Source organism: Syngnathus scovelli, chromosome 14 (assembly GCF_024217435.2).
Source record: "Syngnathus scovelli strain Florida chromosome 14, RoL_Ssco_1.2, whole genome shotgun sequence".
Taxonomy (NCBI): Eukaryota; Metazoa; Chordata; class Actinopteri; order Syngnathiformes; family Syngnathidae; genus Syngnathus; species Syngnathus scovelli.
The window spans coordinates 7,595,212-7,614,238 of NC_090860.1; the positions used below are offsets into that span (position 1 = coordinate 7,595,212).

At 39.1% G+C, this 19,027-nt stretch overlaps 1 protein-coding gene across 1 annotated transcript; it reads right to left on the reverse strand.

Moving 5' to 3' along the window:
• Window positions 1-5,331: 5,331 nt before the first annotated feature.
• On the reverse strand, window positions 5,332-18,223 carry cd109 (CD109 molecule). The gene is made up of 32 exons (XM_049741260.1): window positions 17,705-18,223; window positions 17,444-17,595; window positions 17,311-17,339; window positions 16,989-17,222; window positions 16,768-16,890; window positions 16,633-16,672; window positions 16,343-16,424; window positions 16,178-16,265; window positions 15,682-15,796; window positions 15,494-15,603; window positions 15,231-15,419; window positions 14,973-15,071; window positions 14,816-14,878; window positions 14,490-14,660; window positions 14,252-14,404; window positions 13,400-13,472; window positions 13,231-13,315; window positions 13,012-13,129; window positions 12,241-12,354; window positions 11,957-12,175; window positions 11,655-11,796; window positions 10,643-10,819; window positions 10,185-10,266; window positions 9,756-9,987; window positions 9,491-9,662; window positions 9,092-9,282; window positions 8,355-8,504; window positions 8,204-8,269; window positions 7,431-7,573; window positions 6,830-6,995; window positions 6,142-6,244; window positions 5,332-5,968 (listed from the first exon to the last, which is right to left on the reverse strand). The coding sequence occupies exons 1-32, from the start codon at window positions 17,944-17,946 to the stop codon at window positions 5,769-5,771; spliced, it is 4,323 nt and encodes a 1,440-aa protein (XP_049597217.1). The 5' UTR covers window positions 17,947-18,223; the 3' UTR covers window positions 5,332-5,768.
• Between the last annotated feature and the right edge of the window lie 804 nt (window positions 18,224-19,027).

The window sequence follows — 19,027 nt, forward strand, 5'->3', positions numbered from 1 at the left end:
GGCTGATGACACAACTCCAGACGTCTGAAAACTTGTATTTGAGTCCTAATCAGAATTGCAGGAACTCCCACTCGTTGTGCGGTTGAGACACATAATAATCCCCTGTCAGTCAGATGTGGGCCTGTTCAAACATAAGTGTTTCACAAGTCTCTCCTTGCAGTCTTTTGTACACACAATAATCTTGCTGCGATCTTTGCTTTCATTTTTTTTCTTTTTCATGCTGACTGGTTTGCTCTTACATCCACGTACAGTGCAAACACCCTCACACATACAGGAGCACAGGCACAAGCCCATTTCCACCTGTTTTTGGTTACTGTAATTGGTTAGTGAGGTTTGGGAAATGTATGACAGCTGAATCTCAGTCAAAAAAAAAAACATGACCCTGGCGAGAAATGAGTGGAAAATGAGGCGAGGGCCCGCTTTGCTCCTGGTGTGCATGTGCACAACACTAGTTTAGTCTAGCCTGATTCCTACTGTGAAATTATTCATTCTCACACACATATTTTTAGCAAGTACGTCTCACCTAGACATTTCGATGAGTGTGTGGCAGGCAAGTCAGAAGAGAGCCATCCGGAGCCAGACAGAACCAATCAGTCACACTCCGAGAGCTCGTGTTGTTGGAGTCATCTTCCCACTGATGCGCTTTCAGCATGATGAAAACAACTTCATTCTGCTGCAGTGCAGATCAATAGGCTGGAAAGATAAATATACAACAAGTCGTGGTGAAATGTGTAAAGAGGAGAGATGAAACATGTTGGAGAGTTGAAAGATACGAAGGCCATATTTTACTGTGGAATGTGGATACTTTGATGCGTTCAAAGTACACTTTATGGGAGGATTCCAAAGTGTCTTAAGGCACTAGTCTTGATGGGTTGAGCCAAAGAAATGCGTCATTAAAAGGCAGGAAGCCATCACAGTTAGAGTTTGTGAGACTTAAGCAATGAAAGTTAATGATGGTAACCTCGAATTTTTTTTAACACTCCTTGACATTGGCCACCAACCGGTTTCGACTTTCCTGTGCTTCCTCTAAATTCTGCTCCGACCCTCAGCCTCGATTTTTAACCATTTCCAAGAATCGAGAGTTTTCCTCTCACAACTCTCCCCCCCCCCCCTTCCCTTTTATCATCAGTGTGGAAGAATACCGCACAAATCAAGGCTTCACAGAGGTTTTATTGTGTTAAGTTTCCAGTGTGTGCTCACTCCATGCTCAAAACATGGAGTGATTTAGTTCAGAGCAAAGACAGGGATGGTTTAAATCAATTTTATTGGAAAATGAATAGATTCTCCTTTTTATTCAAGTACACCTGCATGAGCTTATTTTTCACCACATGTGGGAAAAAACAGTTAGGAAGCCAAAACAGCTTTCATATTGGAGGTGGATGCATGTTTACAAAACTTGTTGTTTTTCATCAGCTCTCCGAAGAAAATCGTGCCATCGGAGCACGGCTGCCTTTTGTCACTTGTTTTGTTCATTAACTTTATGGACAGAATTTTGAAGACCAGCCGAGGTATAGATGCCTTAGGACAGGGGGTGTCCAAACCCAATCCTTGATGGCCGCTATTCTACATGTCGTAGATGTCTCCCTCCTCCAACAGACCTGATTCAAATCGATCATTAAGGCTCCTTTGGAGCATTCTGATGAATCAAGTCTGTTGGAGGAAGTAAACATCTAAAACATGCAAGACAGCAGCCAAGAATAAATTACAACAGCTTTGTATGCAAACTCTAAAACACAGGTGTTTTAGAATAACACCTATAAATATATATTTATAAATATTTATAAATAAATATACCGTAATTTCCGGACTATAAGCCGCGACTTTTTTCCAAAATGTTGAACCCTGCGGCTTATAGTCAGGTGCGGCTTATATAAGATTTTTTTTCGTGATTTTTGTGATGACTTGATCACTTTTATACACTCGTAAAAAGGCTGTGGACCACTGTTGTGCGGTATCTTGAAGAAAAAAACAACAACAAAAATGAGCTTTAGTAGGAATGCACGCTAGGTGACCTGCGTCAAAGGGCTCTAAACCCTTTTTCATACTCTGCCATGTGACTCAGAGATTACACAAAGCAGTGGCGCTGTTTGGACCATCTGCATTGTATTAAAACCCAATCAATCAGCATTTAAATTCAATTCTTCTGACATTTTGCTCACCAAAAACAAGTTGTAATGAATGTGAACTTTTAATGCATTTTATTCAGAAGGTTACTTTGAACCCTGAGGCTTAAATGGCGGCGCGGCGTATTTATGGATTTTTACGGCTTTCTGTGTACTGTCTTTCTTTGTAAAAAAACTCATGTGCACGTGCGGCTTATAGTTCGGTGCGGCTTATGTAAGAAAAAAACTAAAATATCCCTGAATTTTAGCTGGTGCGGCTTATAGTCCGGTGCGGCTTATAGTCCGGAAATTACGGTATATTATTATATATATTAATATATTTATAATTTATAAATAAATATTTATTTATTTATTTATTTATTGTTGTGTTATTTATTCATTATTTATTCAGCACGCTTTTGTTATACTTGTTTACTTGTTTGTCTGTTGTGAGCCATGTCTTGTCACCGTGGGATAGGGGGGAACGAAATTTCGGTTTCTTTGTGTGTCTTTGGCATGTGGAGAAATTGACAATAAAGCTGACTTTGACTTTGACTTTGACTTTGACTTTGAAGGTGTCAAACTCAAGGCCCGGGGGCCAGATACGGCCCGCCCCATCATTTTATGTGGCCCGCGAAGACAAATTGTGCATCAAATTCGTGTGTCACTACTAGAATTGCAAATTGTCTTCACTTTTAATATCTTTTTTTATTTTATTTTATATTTGACCAGTTTTTACTCGTCTGATATGAAAACGAGTTATTTGTCAGTTTGTTTTGTAGCTTTCACTGTATATAATATGAGGTGCTCATACATTTATTTGGGTTGACAGTCATAATGGCCCTCCGAAAGAAGCTATGACTACAATGCGGCCCGGAAAAAAAATAGTTTGACACCCCTGCTCTAAAACAATCTTTGGTTAAAAAAAATATATATTTTGCATTATGAAAGCTGCATTGATACCAGGTGCACCGAGGGATTGTCAGTATCATGTCTCATCCGGAGAATACCGATAGGCTACTCATGTAGTCGAGCAGACATAAATACTGACACACCACAATGACTCACTGGAGGCTGTCAGCCACCTGTGCTCGCTCCCTTGATTAGCGCAAAGTACCGCTCCCCCTCAACGAAGATGATATAAGGGACCATCCGGCCTGCTTTGTTTCTCTGGAGTTTCCTTTTTGGGATGGATTTGTCTGAATAGGACGTAGTGGGCCAGTTTATGTGGGGTCAGGTGGGGGTTGTGCAAATACACACTCACGTTGGGTGGGATGCAAGCTCAAACAGATTTTCCTATGACTCGCCCCTGGTGAAGTGCGTCTTGCCAAACAACTGCATCATCCTGCTCCCCACGGCCAACGTAGGGAGCCTCAGCGGGGAGTTTGAGGTTTTGCCAAATGATTCATCTTTGTTGTTGCCGACATCACCTGCGGTTTCTGTCACGCAATCAACAACTTTTGATTGATTGTATGACCTGCTCATTTGTTGATGGTAATTGCTGATCTATATCGAAATTAAAACATCAAACTTGGCAGAAACTCCCGACCACATTAGCGCATCCTGAATTCCTTTGGTTTAGCATTTGCAACATTCAAAATAAATCATTATACTACCAGAATATATCATATCAGTAATACAAACGACGTATATCGACTTTCCTTTTTGAGTTCAGCTATTCGTCACCCTGGTTACGCAATAAATCCCAAAGAGAGAATCCATCTTGAAAAACCTGCTGTCAGTCTGTCGCTTTATGTGAACAAACACTTTATTTTGCAGCCTGTCACAAGAAATCCAACGTCAATATTGTCTGTTTATCTCATCAGAACAGGAAACAACGAGGAATAAATTCCTCTCCCTCAATTGCCATGAGGACAGATAACGTGCCGACCTTACTCCTCCTCAGCCGCACTAATGGGAATGAAATGTTCTCAATGGCGCTGGGGTTTGATTTACTGACACGAAACCTGTGTTGAATCCAGAAACTTTACCATTTAGCAGATGGTGCCGCTGAAAGATGCTCTCGCTTTTGTTACATGGAGGCCTTTTTTTTCAGATTCATTTAAAGGCACTCAGTACATTCCTCTTAAAATAACTTGTAACCGTAGCCATTTTGTAAGTGTATAAATAGTCAATTACAGGGGGGTACCCTAAATAATCTCGCTTAGGGCGCCACATTGGGTAGGACCGACATTTCCTGTGACATAGTAATCGCATGACATCATGCCTGTCGTGATTGATTAACTGTTTTTAGAACATGACCTACAAACAAGGCTTGTGGAGTGTGAGGTTTATTTGACTTGACCCTGATGTGTGTGTTGTTATCACAAATGTTCACATTCACGGAGCAGCGCACATTACCAGCCACAATATTAGGTACATATGTGTAATATAGTACGGTGTAATTTAAAAATGTAATTTCATTTTCTGAATGGAATGCAGTGTTGAAGGTGAGACCTGGCACAAATAGTAAAAACCTGTGAGTAATTGACACCCATCCACAAACCTTTGCTCCGAGATGCCACAATATGGCTGCAAAGATACACAGTGGTGCCATAAAATTTAATTTGTTCCATGACCATGCTCAATATCATCTTTCTCGATTGAAATAAACAGAAAGGCCATTTATCGATTCCAGTCACCCAAAACCAATATGACAGTTATAGGCTCAGTTATAGTGATAGACTTGAACTTTGAAGGTGGTGGGTTCAATCCTCAAGTCAATTTAGACTTGATTTATTTTCCAGCTAGATTTTGTGAATCATTTACCCATCCAAATGATGTCAAATGTAGCTGAGATTCCCCAAATAGACATACAGATGCAAATAAATAGGCTGTATAGGTCTATCCTCCTTCGATGAAAAAAATAAAATAATAATTCGCCAAAGCAGTGGTCCCTAAGTTGCTTCTTGGTTATAATGGTGGTCCCTTGAACAAAACTAGTTGAAAACCCTTCCAACAAGAAATTCTTGTAATTTGAACATTTCTGTGAATTTTCTTTTAAACCCAAGACAGATGAGCTACTCAGTTATATTTAGCTACAATCTTTATCATCATTATTATGGTTGAGGCGCATGAAATTATATTTTGATTACTTTACTCAACTATACATATGTATTTTTTTGAACAGACAAAATTCTCCTCTCTATACTTGAATAAGATAATATACAAGAATCACTATTCCGATGACAAGCCTGCCATCTAGTGTTTTTCACTTTGAAGGTTCACAGTGCTGCAGTGCACAGACTGGAGAGGAACTTTAGAAAAAGCTACTGAAAAATCACCCCTTGATAGTGAGCCAAAAAGAAACATCGAAGGGTGACTGATATACTGTACATGCATTATTCTATTATTTGTGGGGAATCTGATACCCCTAAATTTACTTCACTCCATGTCTGATTTAAAAAAAAAAAAACTTTGCTTTAAAGTCCAAGAAACCCTTATAAAACATACAGCTCATCAATCAAAAATGCATTTCAGTGAACGAGCAAAAGACGTATCAGGTTTAACATGGATCTGGATCAAATTTGACCAAAGGGTCATTAATAAGCATTTTTTTTAAAGTTGTCCTCCAATTTTACTGCTTTATACAATTGGGTTCCTTCATCTTTCGTCATCACATTGCCTCCAAGGTAGACCTGCTGACCACCAGTGCAAACATTCCAATCAAATTAGACTGCAATAAAGCAAAGTTATTCCAAGTAATAAGCAACAAAGGCTACACATGGTGCTATGTATTGAGGGCACTAATGAGGACACCGTGATGGGATTTCCCTGCAGACACAGATGCAAGTCTTCACCACAGAAGTACCAAGCATCCATGAGGCGAAGAATTTCTGAATTATATGTTGTCGCTGCTCGTCTCGCTGTGAGGCAAGAAAATTATTTTTTTAGGAGGATGACATCATGATTACCATGCGCGTATGTGTAATTTGTAAATAAATGATGTATCTTGAGGGCAATGAAACATTCTCAGTTATCTGGTTCGTCATGATAATCGTTGGTCGCATTTAGTCATATTTAAACACAATTTACTCACTAGGCTCATAGTAGTCATAAACCTCCACCAGTGCATCTTGAATTCGGGCCACTTTAAAAACTCGGACCAATGGAAGTGGGATGCAAAGTTCTGACTTGTTGAGCTGTACACAAAAGGAAGAGAATAGAAAAATAATGTTAGAGGCACAGAATGTAATGTAATTAACATTAACCGTGGTGTGGATCACCGTTTGGATGGATGGATGGATGGATGGATGGATGGATGGATGGATGGATGGATGGATGGATGGATGGATGGATGGATGGATAGATGGATAGATGGATAGATGGATAGATAGATAGATAGATAGATAGATAGATAGATAGATAGATAGATAGATAGATAGATAGATAGATAGATAGATAGATAGATAGATAGATAGATAGATAGATAGATAGATAGATAATATACACGCTCAGGCTCAACATTTATAAATAAAATGTATTATAATTATTATTGTTATTATACTAGCTATCATCGCTCCCGTGCTTATTAGAAATTGCTTTTGGTGTGGTACATATAATTTCAAAAATAAAAACTATGAAAGCAAAACTGCTACTCTCAGCAAACAGAGAATATTGTTAGTTTTAATTTTCATCATTTGTCTTAACCAGAATCTGTCTCTACATTTTGGAGACAAATATTTATGACATCATCCCACTATTTAAATGACTGATGAGATCCTTACTGAATCCAGGTAGAGGGTGATTTTCTGAGGCAATGTTTCCACCTTTCTTATTGATTGTATTGAGGCAGCTGAGGCAGCAGCGCCAGCGGCGAGAGCAAAACCACTGAGCAGGCCGACATCCAGTATAACCATGCCTGTGTGAGGAATCACTTGATTGCTCTTCAGCCTACGAACAAGACGACACCATTGAGGGGACAAGAAAAAGTTACACTTGCATGATGAGAACTAAAGAGACATAAAAACATGAGAACTCAAAATGTCAATGTCAAGGACTTGCGTAAAAATGGAGACCAGTAATCCATCATAGTCATTAAAAAAAAAGACAAAAAAAGCCACTATAAAGTTAGTAACACAATAAGTAAATTGAGGGTTTCCAAACACAAAGAAAAATTAAAACTCAATGTGATTGTCAGGACATGACATTTTCTGTGCTGCATTGGGATTGGTCAGTTGTTTTTAATTTGTGGTATGATTTAGAGTCTTTAATTAATCTAACGTGTTTTTTGGAGGAAGCGGGACTAATCAGAGAAAACCCAAATAATTCCGAGGAGAACATGCATACATGAACGGTCAATTACGCTTCTTATAAAAATCATCTTACCTGACACACACAGATAAGAACAAGTAATCGTGGTTTTCCTCTTCCGTCACGTCCACGTTTAAATCAAAAGCCTCCTGGTTTCTGGCATGCAAAACTTTGTTCTGTAAAAATGCTTTGCTCTCCAGGTTGTAAAAGACATTCATCTGGAAGAATTTATGCGACATTTAAGACATTTTTTTTTCTTGATTTTATGATGATACGCTTTCGTGTACCGGCTGTGCCAACGATTATGCAGGACACAAACACACTACAGAAACTATATCGCGTTTTGGAAAAGTTACTGCAATGCAATCACAGATGTAAAATCCATCGTAATGAATTACAGACAGTAAAACAGGTGGAAGAACTCTGAGATGGAGGGGTAATGCTTCTAATTTGGACAGAATGAAAAGATTAGGCTTGAGCCAAAGTCTTTTGAGTGGAATCATGTGGAGACACTAACGCAAACAAAACTCTCAACTACAATATGTGTTCCAGATGTTAATCGGCGGGAGGCCATCATGCTACATTTGCATTTAGCCTTTTTTTTTTTTGCTTTGGCATTAACAATGTAATTCATTGTCTCATGCACAGCTGCAATTTTCAGTTAACTCTGGTCATGCTCTGGCAATTAAATGATCATTTATGTGGAGTTGGAAACATTTCCATAATTAGAGAGGAACTTTTGGGGGAGAGATGTGGCAGGATTCATTTGAAGCTGCAAATTGTAAACAGTTTTGTAATTATGAACTAATTATTGCAAGCAAGGACAAAGAGAAGCAGTATGATTGCACCTGAAATACGGCAAATCCTCTTCCTTCTATGTATATATTTAGATGTATGTCCTGGTTAGCATTGATCTGAAAAGGAACATGTCAAGTTGAACAAATCCCACCAAAATATAAAATATTCCATGCATCAAGATACTGGACAACATATCGCTACCTCGTGCTGCTGGTATGCCAAATAGCTGGTGGAGTTGATGGGAAAGGTAAAAGAAGAATTCGAGGAAGATACAAGGAGACGGAGGTTGATGGAGCTGGAGCCACTAAATGCAGCATAGTAGGCCACAGCCTGGAGGGCAACTATTGTGTCCTAAGGGAGGCCAAAAATAGAACTCATAGAATCGACAATTTTTTGAATGCAGCAGAATGCATTAGACTGGAGTTCCAGTCTTGTCGACTTAGTCAACCGGTTAGTTTTTCTGCATTTTGCTGGTGCTCTAACAATCTTTAGGTTACCGTATTTTCCGGAATATAAGGCGCACCGGACTATAAGGCGCACATTCAATGAATGGCCCATTTTAAAACTTTGTCTTTATATAAGGCGCACCGGACTATAAGGCGCACCATTAATGCATCATGTCAGATTTTTAATCCAAATCAAATCATTCTGCATTTTATCTTTTTTATTTCAACTTCAGATGCAACAAATTACTTTATAATAACAAAATAATGATCCATAGTCTTTTTGATTCATGATTCATAGTCTTCAGCGGGCCACTTATGATTGATTTCATGACACAATGCTTTGGGCCAGTTTAAATTTAGGAATTTGGTCCATATACAAGGCGCACTGGACTATAAGGCGCACTGTCGGCTTTTGAGAAAATGTTAGGTTTTTAGGTGTGCCTTATATTCCGGAAAATACAGTACATACAAAGAAATTTCATCACAGTTTACCTGTGTGCTCCTGTAGCCACCCAGGAAGTTCCTTTGCTTGATTAACCACTTGAGAAATGGGATGCCCTCCACATAGCTTCCACGCTGAATATGTGTCAGCATTACATAGGAGGCCATTTCTACCTGAGACGAGTGTGGTTGGCCCTCATGTACGTCCGGGCCAGCAGAGGACGCCCACATCATGATGCCATCTAGGGAATTGTAAAATGCAATAAAAAATTACGCAACACTGCCACATCTACTACTCCTACTTAAAAAAAATACATAGCCAGCCTTAAGACTGTGTTGAAATTGTAATCTAACATCTCTAAATAATTCAATTGGACGTAATCTGGCAGCACTGTAGTGTCGGAATGTGATTCTGTTCATTCTCAAATAGCAATTTTTTTTGTAAACTACCTCTGTAGTCAGCTCTGGTGCTCAGTTCCTCTAGCGCTGTGCCAGCCACAGAACTGTTGGCCAGAGCTAACGCGTACGCTGCTAAACACAATGTGTAGTTGCTGAGAGCTTCACTGGTTACGCTTCTCTCCAGGTACGTTATAGTCAGGGACACATTGTCATAGTGCTTGTCCTTCACAAAAATACAAGAAAGTGGTATCAAGCTACCATGACAGTTCATGCAGTAAGTAAACATTTTATGTAAATTGAGATTGAATCAATTTACCACATAAGTTTTGTTCTCCAGTAGGGCCATCATGACAAAAGCAGTGAGGGCCACGGGGCCGTTGTCCAGTCCTTCTTGCATCTCTGTGTGCATCAAGCGCCCCACCTCAGAGAATTCTCCTTGGGGGCCCTGCAGGCCCATGAGCCAGGTTCTGGCTCTATTTATGACTGTTTCGTCAATGTGCATGTAGGGTTGAGCCTGGAGGAAGCACCTCAGGACGAAGGCTGTCAGCCTTGGAAAATAAAGTTATGGCACGTCACTTATGTGATTTGCTGCTTCAAACGTTTGACGAAAACATTTTAAGGCAGTATAACTTTTGACCCACTGAGGTTTTTAAATAAATTTGTTGTGGAAAGAAAATCTCTCTTTTACACTGAAACAGATTACGATAAAGCCAGCGTATTTCAGTGGCATATAAGAACGACCTACCATGTGCTACCAGCAGGATCTTGAGCACCAAAAGCACTGAAGGATCCATCATCTTTTTGGTAGGATAGCTGTCTTTGATAGCCTGAATAAACAGGATGGAGAGATTGACATTTTAAAGCGGTAAATAAATTAAAAATAAATAAATAAATAAATAAATAAATAAATAAATAAATAAATAAATAAATAAATAAATAAATAAATAAATAAATATCCAGTTCAGATTAGTCCAGATTTATTTATTTATTTATTTATTTTTCTAAATAAATACTATTGGCCAATTTAATGAGTCAAAAAATGACTTGCTCTTTTTAATGATGTAATGTTGATATTTTGAAATCAGAACAATAAAATTCTACTGAAAATAAATAAATAAATAAATAAATAAATAAATAAATAAATAAATAAATAAATAAATAAACAAACAAACAAGCAAACAAACAAACTTGACTTTCACGTACCTTCAAACATATAGCCCAAAGCCGTGTTTCTCATCTCTTTATTCTCCTGGTTGGACCTGTCCAGGTATTGGAGCACATAAATATTTGGAGCAAAGTGGATCATGTTATGCTCTCCACATCCATTTGGCAATTGAACCAGCGAATTTAAGTGTTGAATGGACAAAGCCAACACATCACCTGCGAATAGTGACACAATGGGGGTGGGGGGGACCATATTCAGTAATAGTTTTATTGTACTGCAATCTCCAGAAAATATAACACAGCGACAAAACAACCTGCAGACACTGACGATGTTTAAACAAGATCATTTTGTACGAAGATATGAAGTGTATTTGTCATGTTTTTTTGTTTGTTTGGTTTTTTGATTTGGGCTTTGGTAATTTTGTCCATTTTGTTTTCCTGGTGTTCTTTGTATGTCTCGTTGTTGATCATTGTTCCCACTGTTCTCGTTAGCACCGCCCATTGTGTCTTCCAATCAGCTCCCTCAGCCACTTGTCTTGTCCGGGTGTTCCTCGTTGTCTCGTCAGTTTGTTTGTATTTAGTTCCCTCCTTTCTCTTGGTTGTTGGGGCATTGTCGTCTGTCCCACGTGCTGTGTGCTTTGTATGCTCCCCAAGTCAAGTCTAAGTCTGTTTTCTTAGTCTTTATTTGTTACTTTGGTGCCTGTTTTTAATTTCCTGTTTCTTCAGCTTTTCCTTGACCAGAGGTGCCTTGTTTGTTTGTTTTTGTTTCATTTAAATTAAATATTTCTTGACTGTGCCACAGCCCCACATACTTGCTTTCCTGCACTCGGGTCTCCCATTCACTGATTTGTGACAGAATTAATCATATCCTAGCTGCAGTTCAATAAATAAATGCAATTAAAAAAAAATTTAAAAAATCAATAAATGTTGAAGTGCTGACAAATGGTGTAACAGAAGATAGCATTTTTACCTTGTGCATATTCCACCTACCTAATTTGTAACACTAAAGACGCTGCAGTGACAATTTAATTGAAGACAAGTGCACACATACCTACTAATACCACATTGGCTCTCTGGCTGTCTTCCACCACATGCGGAGGCAAAGAGATGGAGATAGACTGGGAGTAGTTGTGGGTCAGTGGTTCCAGTTCCAGAAAAAGTGTCTCTGAGAAAGCTTGTTCAACTCCTTCGGGCTTCAGGAAAATGGGATTCGTGGAGAATTAATACTGGATTCATGCTACCATATTTTGATTTTTATCATTGAGTGTAGAACTTTAGAGAGTAGATATTCTGCCTTCAGTACAAGTCAACCAAATCAATTTTAATTTGAGATGTCTGCGACAGATTCTGTACCTTCACAAGAACGTTCCAGACTAGGCTCTCTGAGCAGTCTGCAGCAATGGCGTCCACAGATATTTGCAGTTCCCCAATAACCATAGTCCTGATGGGGAACAAGGCTGTGGTTGAGCCATACCCTTCTAAGATGAGCGTTTGAGCATTAACCACGGAGATGTCACCAAGCTTTGCCAAAATAAACTCAAAGGCCTCGCTTTTGGATAAAACCAAAATCACCTGTTGTGGGAGGAAAACATATTAATATAATATGACTTTGTCAGAGTAATTTCTTCACTCCATACCTCTAAGTCTCGCGCTAAGTGGTTGATGATGTTCACCTCCAGTACAAGCTCCTCTCTTCTAATGATGTATTGTGGAACATTAAGAGACATGGAGAAATCTTTGGCCACATTCAGCTGTAAATGAAAAGAAAGTAAGAAACAATTTAAACCTTTAATAGAAAATAAAAAATGTGGGCTTTCAAATGTGTTGTTTGTTCAATTTCTACATTGAACTACATTTGGGGGTTTGAAAATATATATTGGAATGGACCAAAGAATTTCAATTAATTTTAGTTTGAACTGTTACAGTCTGCGTATACTATATTTTCCAAACTATAAGGCACACCTAAAAACCTAAAATGTTCTCAAAAGCAGACATTGCGCCTTATAGTCCGGTGCGCCTTATATATGGACCAAATTCCTAAATTTAAACTGGCCCGAAGCATTGTCATGAAATCAATCATAAGTGGCCCGTTGAAGACTATGAATCATGAATCAAAAAGAGTATGGATCATGATTTTGTGATTATAAAGTAATTTGATGCGTCTGAAGTTGAAATAAAAAAAAGATAAAATGGAGAACGATCTGATTTGGATTAGAAATCTGACATGATGCATTAATGGTGCGCCTTATAGTCCAGTGCGCCTTATATAAAGACAAAGTTTTACAATGGGCCATTCATTGAAGGTGCGCCTTATAGTCCGGTGCACCTTATAGTCCGGAAAATACGGTATATATTTTTTACTTTTTAGCGCAACTGCATCATCTACAAAAATAGACCCCTTAGTGTACCTTTTGTGGCACAGGAGTGAATCCCAAACCCAAGTCATTTGACATTATCAGTGCCGCAGCCACCAGCGACGTAACACCATCTGGAACTGTTATTGCCCCACTTGTCCATGTTTTATAACTAGAGAGCAAACAGAAGGACAATGCACGGCATCTGTGTGACATATTGTCCTCTACGTGTATTCATTCTTTTCTTTGTACTATAAAATCCTAATAGCTCACCTGAGTGTAGCATCAAACCACAGTTGGTCCTCACCTCTATCCACCCAGTGTTTCCAGTATTTCTCCACTAAGTGGACATTGCCAACTGAAAATGTGAATGATCACAAGAGAAGTCAGTGAGTAGAAAGAAATCACATGTTGTCACTGCTTTGTGTTATCATTAACATACAATTTTCTGATCTATCCACCAAGTGTTCATTCATATGCAGTGGAACATTGGAGAAAATCTTCATATTGCATCCCTACGGTGACAAAGCACAAGATGGTCATCAGTACACTCTATGGCAGGGGTGTCAAACAAATTTTTTTCGCGGGCCGCATTGTAGTCATAGCTTCTTTCGGAGGGCCGTTATGGCTGTCAACCCAAATAAATGTATGAGCATATTATATACAGTAAAAGCTACAAAACAAACTGACAAATAACTCGTTTTCAAATCATACGAGTAAAATCGGGTCGAATATTTAAAAAAAAGATCTTATTAAAAGTGAAGACAATTTGAAATTCTAGTCATGACACACGAAGTTGATGCACAATGTGTCTTCGCGGGCCACATAAAATGATGTGGCGGGCCGTATCTGGCCCCGGGCCTTGAGTTTGACACCTGTGCTCTATGGTGACAAAAGCACTTATACAACCATTTACCTGCACTACATGACTCTTTACATTACTGTGACAGCCAAGCAGGGACATTGCCAGTTTGGTGATGTAAGACGTACATAAATAAAAGCTATTGAGGCGTCTTTTGAAAAGCTAGTTCATATTCCCACAGTCAAATGCGTTGCACTATACTTTTCTTCGTTGTGCATTTGTCAACAGGCCTCAGGTTAAGAACCAGGCAGCCATACTAGAGTTACAGGCTTTTGGAAATAACCTAAGAAAGCAGGTCGGTCTGTTATATCCGGACGAACTGGTTTGATCATGTATGATACAAATGGCGTGATTTTACATGACTTCATTCGTGGCCTCTATCAAGTTGCGTTTAACATAAAAACACCGCACAAGCAAATAAAGGAGCCGTACCTGCCCTGCTTCTAAATAAGAGTCAGTCTGTGGATCCTCATCATGCATTCCCATCACCAAAATTGCAACACGGGAATTTGGAGTAAGGGCCGTCACGGTGAGCGTTACTCGTTCTCCTGGACGGGCTCTTTCATTGCTCCAATGTAGAGAAACCTGTAATGGAAGCGTCACACTGATTATCACACATGCTTCGATGTATACTGGGCCAATTTAATGGAGCACAAGAGCTGGGCCATACATATGCTTGCTGAGCAACAGTTATCCGTGCTGTGTCACTAATGATCTCTCCATCAGGGAGGATAGAATAGACTGTGATACAGGCCTCAGGGGACCAGGACAATGTTGGCACCAGGGAAAAGGAGGAAGACGTGTTTGACCCCGCTGTCACCACTTGACCTCTTGAACTCACCTGGAAGTACAACAAGGACAGAACAATATTGGATATTCGTAACATCAAGAAATTACCATCTTAATTATTTATTTGTATTTATGCATTATTCAAAGAAAACACGGTACTATGAGGAAAGAGATTGTTAAATATATGTATACATTCTTCAAATTTACCACATAATGAATCTTGGATAGTGGAATTGTGCTTTCTGTCTCTATTTGATAGGGCGATCCGATCTGGAAGGTGAACATAGACAATCCGTAATCCATAAAAGAATAACAACAAAGTAGAACGGAACTGTTCAGAGACAAAATGTGTTACTTTTATTACCATTGCAGGCACTCCGGGGGAAATCTGAAGATATGAGTCACTTGGAGATGAGTAGTTTCTGTAGAGCTTCAGTGTCTCAACAGTTGATTGGTACCTAGCCTGTATATAAAATGCAAAAAATCACACATACGAACCATCCATCCATCCATCCATCCAACCATCTTAACCACTTATATTCACTTCTATAAATCAAATAATCTAAATTCCTTCCACAGCAAACAAAACTTTCAGCTTTTGGAGGAATACATGAATACTTACTTGAATTAAAATCATCTGCACGTCATACTGTAATTTAAACTTAAAGTGGACATTCCCATCTATCGGCACTGGAAGAGTCATCGTGGTACTTCCTCTCATCATAGATGACCACTGAGTGACGTCAACCACAGCAGAGTACTTTCGATTATCGGTGTTCAGGGGCTTTTTGTCGTACCGGGAGATGCTAAGCTGTGAAGAAAAGTGTTTATTAAACTTACCAATATCAGCTTGAAAAAAACATAGCTGTTGAGCAATTCTCTCACTTTTGCAAAGAAGGTCAAAGATGGCTTCAGCGACTGGGGGTAATCACAGAACTTAAGCTGGAATGTGTTCCTCATCAGGTGGACTTTAACTGTCTTGCTGACTTTAATTCCTTGTGTGATGACACATAATGTCATAAGTATATGAGAAGATCACAAAATATACACTACCAATTGTATAGACAGCCTACCTGTTGACTTGTCAGTAACGCACACTTTAATAAGTACGGCATCCTCCATTTTTGATGTTATATGGAGGCTCTGAAGTTGAGCATTGCTGAAGAAAAATTGAGCTGATCCATAGATCTGGAAGAAATAGAGAGAGAAAAAAATCCCTTAACAGAAATGGGATACTGCCTTTTGATTGTACGAGGGTGTCTTGTATGTTATTCATTTACTTTTAGTTGTGTTGTTGCATGCAAAATATGTGTGTTAAGGATGACCATGGTTGAAAAGTGTTTTCAATTCTTTCTCACTGCTACAACCTGGAGGCAGTTATTAGTCACTGACTTTAGTGGTGAAAAGATGTACACTCTTTTAATCCTTTAAATTAAAGTAAATAAATGCTACATAGTAACGTTCTGTGACTTTGAGTAACTAGTGATTATTTAATTGGAAAAAAGGAGCTGATTTCTTAACGCATCATCACTGTGGTTGTTTCTTCGACTTGTTTATCTAAAACTTCACCTCTTTGGTTTGTGTTAAGTCCTCCACGGCAGTCGGTTGAGTGAGTGAGATATTGAGGGTTCCCTGCACAGGTTGTCCATTGGGATAACTGCAGGAGAGAGCCAAAAGTATGATGTACTTGCTTATTCACTACATTATTGATATTCATGGGATTTCTAGACCCACATGGCTCTCACTGATCCAGATATATCTTCTTCAACAAGAACTCTTGGCGGCGTCCTGACCAGAACATCAAATTGAGGAGGCTCTGCAACAAGAGCCAGTGCACAAGTTGGCATGAAAACAAATATGATGTTGGGGAAACTTTGGCAATTGTCATATTTTAAGTCATATTTTGTATCTTAATTTTGATTCTCCTATTTTGTTTTTGTTTAAACTTTCCTGCTTCCCTGCTAAAATCACTAATCAACAATATCTCCCTATTTTACCAGGTAATGTAGTTCTTGAGCTCGTACCCTCATGCTCCACAATGAATGTTTTCTTATCAGTCACACCCTGTACGGGAGAAGAACAAAAGATGTTTTTTTATTGATGTAATTAGAGTCAAACATTTCAACAGTCTTAGCTCACCTGACACTTTTCAAACTTACATGCATTGTGATGATGACTGTCCATGTTCCCAGAGGAGGAGTCTGGGATAAAGTGAATTCGTGAAACACAATCCCATGATTCGCTGTGGACTGCCACCTTTTCACGACATCCTCACTGGAATCCTTCAAGAGCATCAGTGACACTTCTCATGAACACACAAAACCTGAGCAGAGACCCGTTCATCTCCTTAGGCTAGTTGTAGAAAACTTAATACAACTACCTCGACTGAGAGATCCACTCGCCCTTTGTACGGGAGATTATCCAACTGAACACAAACAGCTCGGACTCTGACAGTATCCCCCGGGCGATAATGCGATTGGTCAGTTTGAACGTAGCATGAGATGTTCCTGACATCAAAAGTGAGGTTGGTGATGTTGGAGAAGACAACTCTTCCATCATGGTAGCCCGTTAATGTCAAATTCAAGCGGGAACTTTGGGTTAGAAAAGTGGGGAACTGTAACAGTCAACGAAAACAGAAATCTCAATAAAATTATGGTGATTTCAATTCATACAAACAGTACAAGAAGAGAAAAAATACTCACTGCAGGCAAAGTAAGCAGCTGAGTCACACCTGAAAAAGAGAAATATCAAAAATGTTTTATTAAGTATGAAGGATTCACAAATTCTGAACATTAACTAAATTCAATGTTTTTAAGTGTTGAGTGAGACACCCACCTCCTTGGAAGTCAGCAGTTTTGGTGACTTTTGTGCCGTGATGTGAAACTTCAGCTTCAATCCTGATAGGAAACTCATAGAAGACTGTTACAGCCAGCAGTGAGGGCATCCCAGCAGGCAGCACCTCAGGTCCTGTCATCACAAATAATGGTCTGGCACATAGCATACAGTTATTAGTCAGTGGACCGAGACAATAAACAGTATTAAAATTTCATTTGCATTGACACGCTATGGATGAATCGTCGTTTTCATCTTACTTACGCTTGAGTGGAGCCGGTTGCAGCGGAACAAACTCCCAAACACGCAAGTGCCCAAATTAAATCCATATTGACACTGCCTGCTAGCACACGCATCTTTGGAGGTCTCTGCTTGACTCCCAAGTGAAAGTGAATACCACAAACAAGCTCAACTGACCTAAGCACGCAAAAGACAAAAGGGCACCTCTTATTCCCCGGAGAGGCACTCGTGCACTTCTGCACAAAAATACCGTATGAACATATCATATCGTCTGTCACACAATGGATCTGAGCTAACGCCTTTGCCCACAGGGACTCATCTCATCTGTCACGTTGGTCATTTCTCAGAGATACATTTTGGAGTGGGAGGACAGGGTGAAAAAATTTCATATAAATATGCATATTGTTACATTTTGCTTGGAAACGTGTTCCAAAATTAACTTGAATAGTTCAGATGGTATTAGGTGTCCCAAAGGTACTTCAATTAACATGATAACAACCCCAAACACATCTCCAAGATGATGCCTTGCTAAAAACAGGCGATAGACTGGTGTCCAGGTCTGAATTTTACGAATCGTCTGTGAGGCATCCAGTGGCGGAGCAAAGGATGAAGTGGTGAACTCCATGCCCAAGAGAGTCAATGCTGTGCTGAAAAATAGTGATGGCCAGATTTACTTTTAATTTAGACATTAATGGGTGTGTGTTGAATTGTTTTTAGGAGGTAGTAAATTTACACTGATACACAAGCTGAATGCTGAAAGTGGCATTTCGTCAGTGTTGCCCCATGTAAAGATAATTTTAAAAAAGCCTACTAGAACATCAGAACTTTATTTAGGGTTAATCAGAGGCAGTGGGGGCAAGTGTGCGCTTAGGCATTGTACTATTTAAACAAGGTTGAATGTGATTGTTTGTTTCTGATTCGTGTGGACCCAAATTTTCCATCCCTTTGCTGAAAAAAACATATTTGATCATTTTTAGAAATATTATTAAAATAATTTAATTATACTTTCTTTTTTACAAAAATATGCATTATACAAATTATTATCTAAGTAAACTGTATAATTCCAGTTTTGCCAAGCAAGGAAAAAAATTGTACTTTGTTTTGTTTGTATCCTAAAATCACAAATTGGCTAACACCAAACAAACATGAGAAAGTATAACCAAGCTGTAGTGACATCAATTTACCACAAAGTGGTAGTAGAGTCCATGCTAATCCATCATCAAGCCAGAGCGACATCCAGCCTTCCCAGCAAATCCTAATATTCATTACCCATTTATCTCTTCCTTGACCTTTGGCCCTTTCTAAAGTGTAAGCGTTTTCACCAAACGTAAGAATCAGATAAACCAC